Source organism: Galendromus occidentalis, unplaced genomic scaffold (assembly GCF_000255335.2).
Source record: "Galendromus occidentalis unplaced genomic scaffold, Mocc_1.1 scf7180000075946, whole genome shotgun sequence".
NCBI lineage: Eukaryota > Metazoa > Arthropoda > Arachnida > Mesostigmata > Phytoseiidae > Galendromus > Galendromus occidentalis.
In genome coordinates, this window is record NW_003803936.1 from 2,137 (window position 1) to 5,838 (window position 3,702).

Sequence of the window (3,702 nt, forward strand, 5' to 3'; positions counted from 1 at the left end):
TATGGCTAAGGGCCCCCCCGTGGCTTGCGAAGCTTGAGAAACCAGCGGATCATCCACTCAACCCTATCGAGGGAAGCGCGCTCACCGAGAAGAAATCGGAGACGTACACTGCTGTTGCCTCAACAATTAGCGAACAGTTCCCCGTGGTAGGGAAACAATTCTCATCGGGGCCGAAAGCCGTTCGAGTGCTGGCCTACGTCCTCAGGTTCACCTCTCGAAACCAGAGTGGAAAACCAAGAGACGTCTCCATCAAAGCTCGAGAACTCGGTGTCGCGGCTGATTCTAAACATTCAGAGAACGAATTTCCCCTCGGAATCGGTGTCGGGATGTGAAAATATTCCTATATCCAGTCCACTATTCCAGCTACAGCCTTTTCTTTCCGACGACGCGACGGCTTTATTCGCTGTAGGTCGACACTTGCGAATGCCTCGCAGATGACCTACGACGAGATCTGCCCGATTATGCTCTCTGGAGAAGACTTCCTCACGCGGCTCTTGATTCGTCACATACACGAAAACGAGTGTTTACATTCCGGGGGCATCGCGTCGATCCTTCAATCGCTTCGGAAAAAAAATTGTAATCAGAGCTAGGCGCGCAGCAAAAGCAGCCCTCTCAGGCTGTAAAGTCGGTGTAAGATTCAGAGCGCAACAGGCCTACGAACCAATTCCCCCATGACCGCGTTTCAGGATAGAGTCCAGCGCTCCCTTCTCTGTAGTCGGCATAGATCACGCCGGTCCGATTTACTTCCGGACCGATACAGACAAAAAAAAGCAAGAAGCTCGGTAATGTCAACGACATTACCGTAGATTCACGTGAAAACGCTTAATGACGATTTTTCCGGCAAGCGGTGGGCTTGCCGAGGTGTCAAATCATGGCAAATAGACCTATCCCTCTATCGGCCCACTGTAGGATGGGATTGGCTTAGTTTTCATAAAAGCTCGGTTAGAGCCCACTGATTGCCCGACGCGTCATTAGAAGGGCAATGTCGGAATCCGCACAAACGAAGCCAGCGACGCCGACAAACGCTGTATGCGGACTTTGTGGTGTCGCGGATAGCGTGTCCCAAAAAGTATGATGCTTTTCTTGACATGACTTCGGGGCAAGGCGCCACGCTATGAGTTGCAACTTGTGGGCTAGCAGTAGCGGGTGGGGTATGCCTTTCTGATTCAGCAGGAGATCGTCGAAAGCCGGCAAGAGGAGTGGGCGTGCTATGCTGCGCCGCAGGAGGCCCGGGAAGAAGGGCTGCGTGGGCCAAAAGGGGCATATCAGGGTGAGCTCGCAAGTCGGAAAAGAGTCCAAGTACGAGGGAGTGCGGTCGATGAGCTTAAACGGGGGAGAACCGTAGAGGTTAGTCCAAGGATCCCACCGGGTTATGAAGGCGTCCATGCTGAGGGCGAACGGATCGTTGAGCCCACTGGAGTGTGTGGAAACCTCATACTTCGAAAAGTCGGCAAAGAGATCAATATCGGAGCGTCCTTGCGCTGCATCCAGTCGGGCGAAAACGGAAGGATGGAGGGAATAGCTGTGGTTGTCCCAAACCGTCCTCGATAAGCAGTCAGCCACGCCGTTTTGCACCCCTGGGAAGTAGGTGGCTTTGAGGTGAATATTCCTCTCGAAGGTCCATGCCCAGAGTCGTCGACAAATTGTCCAAGGTGGGAGAACGTAGCGACCCGAAGTTGTTGATGCAGTGCATAGCCTTGGTATTGTCTGTGCGTATTGCTATTGTAGTGTCGAGTTTGCGAGGGACTGTACGGATAGGAGGATGGCCTTCAGCTCGAGAGCATTGATGTGGAGACATTTGACACCTCTAGCTCAAGCGCCTCCCGTGGCCCCGTGGTCACACCAAGCGCCCCAGCCTTGCAAGGAACTGTCGGTGGTTATTTCAAGGGAGACCAAGGGCTGTCGGACAGGCCCAGAAGCGACCAGTTCGAGATTCGCTACTCACCAAAAGAGATCCTTGCGGATTCCGGGCGGGAGTCGGAGTTGCGCCTCTGCCGCGTGGTGGTCGAGACCAGCTTTGCGAGAGAGGAGCAGTGATAACGGTATTAGATTTCAAAGGCTCAGGTTCCTGCTGCTAGCACAGTGGACTGAGGGTGGTTTACTGGACACTGATACTTTACGAAATGACTGATATGAAAGGAACACACACGCTCGTGGTGGTGTTCAATCAGGGGCAGAGCACCTAGGTCTGCGTGATCTTCTCGGTACTCAGCAAGCTTCATTGGTGCATATATATAGGCATGAAAAACCCTCACCCATCTGGATAAGTTCCAGGTATTGTGGAATTTAATTGCTCTGCCAATTATAATTTACTTGACGGAAGAGCAAGCTTCTATATTTATGCCGACGATGTGAAGCTGGTAAAGCCAATTATAACGGTGGACGACTGTAATACCCTACATGTTGCCCTTCACGACTTCTACTTCTGGTCGTTGAAAATGGGTCTCAAACTGTAAACCCATAAATGTGGTGTTATGCGAATAGGCTCGAACAGAGTGAAATTCAATTACAGTATGGGTGATGACACTCTGGGTGAACTCCAGACTGTGAAAGATCTGGGAGTGATATTTGCCCCTTCGCTCACATTCAAGGAACATGTCACGCAAGTGATCAAGAAGTGCTCAAACATGGGAGCGTGGATAATGAGAAGCTTCATTGTGAACCAGCCCAATGTATATCTGAGAATGTACAACTCACATATCCTGCCCAATCTGCTATACTGTTGTGTTATCTGGAATCCGAGGAATGCCGGCGACCTAGATGCCCTCGAGCGAATGCAGAGGAAATTTGTGCGTAGAGTTGAGCATAGATGCAACGTCAGAAAAGGAACTGTTAAGATCCCGAGCGTAGCAGAGCTACTGATGAATGTAGATATCAAATACCTCAGACGAGTTATGAAACGGAAAGGATTCGTGTTCTCAGCTAAACAGGTAGCAAAGACGACGACTGAGAAACACTTGTACCCGTGGAGGATTACCACGATGATTAACAACCCGTTTAGTGAATAAACGAGAGTCACATTCATTCATAACTTCTGGAGTTTTGCCTAATTAGAAGAACAAAAAAACTTGCTACGCAGTAGCCTTGAGATTCTGTGACGGACCGGGGAGAACTCAAAACTGGGTGCCAAACTGGCTCCATTCCAAACAACTCCCCCTTTTTCCCGTCAGTCGCACAATCTCATTACAATGGAATATATGATAACAGATATCATTAACATGGTGATCATAGTGCGTTATAGTCGTGCGTCGTCGTCTCGATCATTCGAGAGACTCTCTTCGAATCTCGACAAAACATATCTCGTCTCGAAGACCAACTACATCCCGGAAGACTTCGCTGATATCGTTCGCGATCTTTCAAAAGATCTTCACTACCTCCTCTCTGGTTTCTTGGTTCCCAGAGATCCTTCGTCTCATGTAGGCAACGGAGTCTTGTAGTGATGTCACATATTTGAGGATGTCCTCAGTGATTTGTTGTTGACGTTCCATCGTAGTTGGTTGATCGGGGTCCGAGTCTTCTTCCACCTGGAGATTGCAGTTGGACTGGTCCCAGTCGTCCTCAATCTCGATGGAGTCCATTTCTGTTTTCTGGAGCTGAACATAGGTTATCTATCTGTTCAAGCTGAGCCATGGATCAGTATCAGAGATGTGTACACAGTTGGATCGAGAAATTATTTCCCTTCAGGCTGAAGCGGTGGTGTGG

The 3,702-nt window shown here is 49.8% G+C and overlaps 1 protein-coding gene across 1 annotated transcript; it reads left to right on the plus strand.

Moving 5' to 3' along the window:
• The first annotated feature begins 2,513 nt into the window (after positions 1 to 2,513).
• Positions 2,514 to 3,008, plus strand: LOC108865039 (uncharacterized protein B0403.1-like). Its single transcript, XM_018641673.1, has one exon. The coding sequence runs from the start codon at positions 2,514 to 2,516 to the stop codon at positions 3,006 to 3,008; it is 495 nt and encodes a 164-aa protein (XP_018497189.1).
• Positions 3,009 to 3,702: the final 694 nt, after the last annotated feature.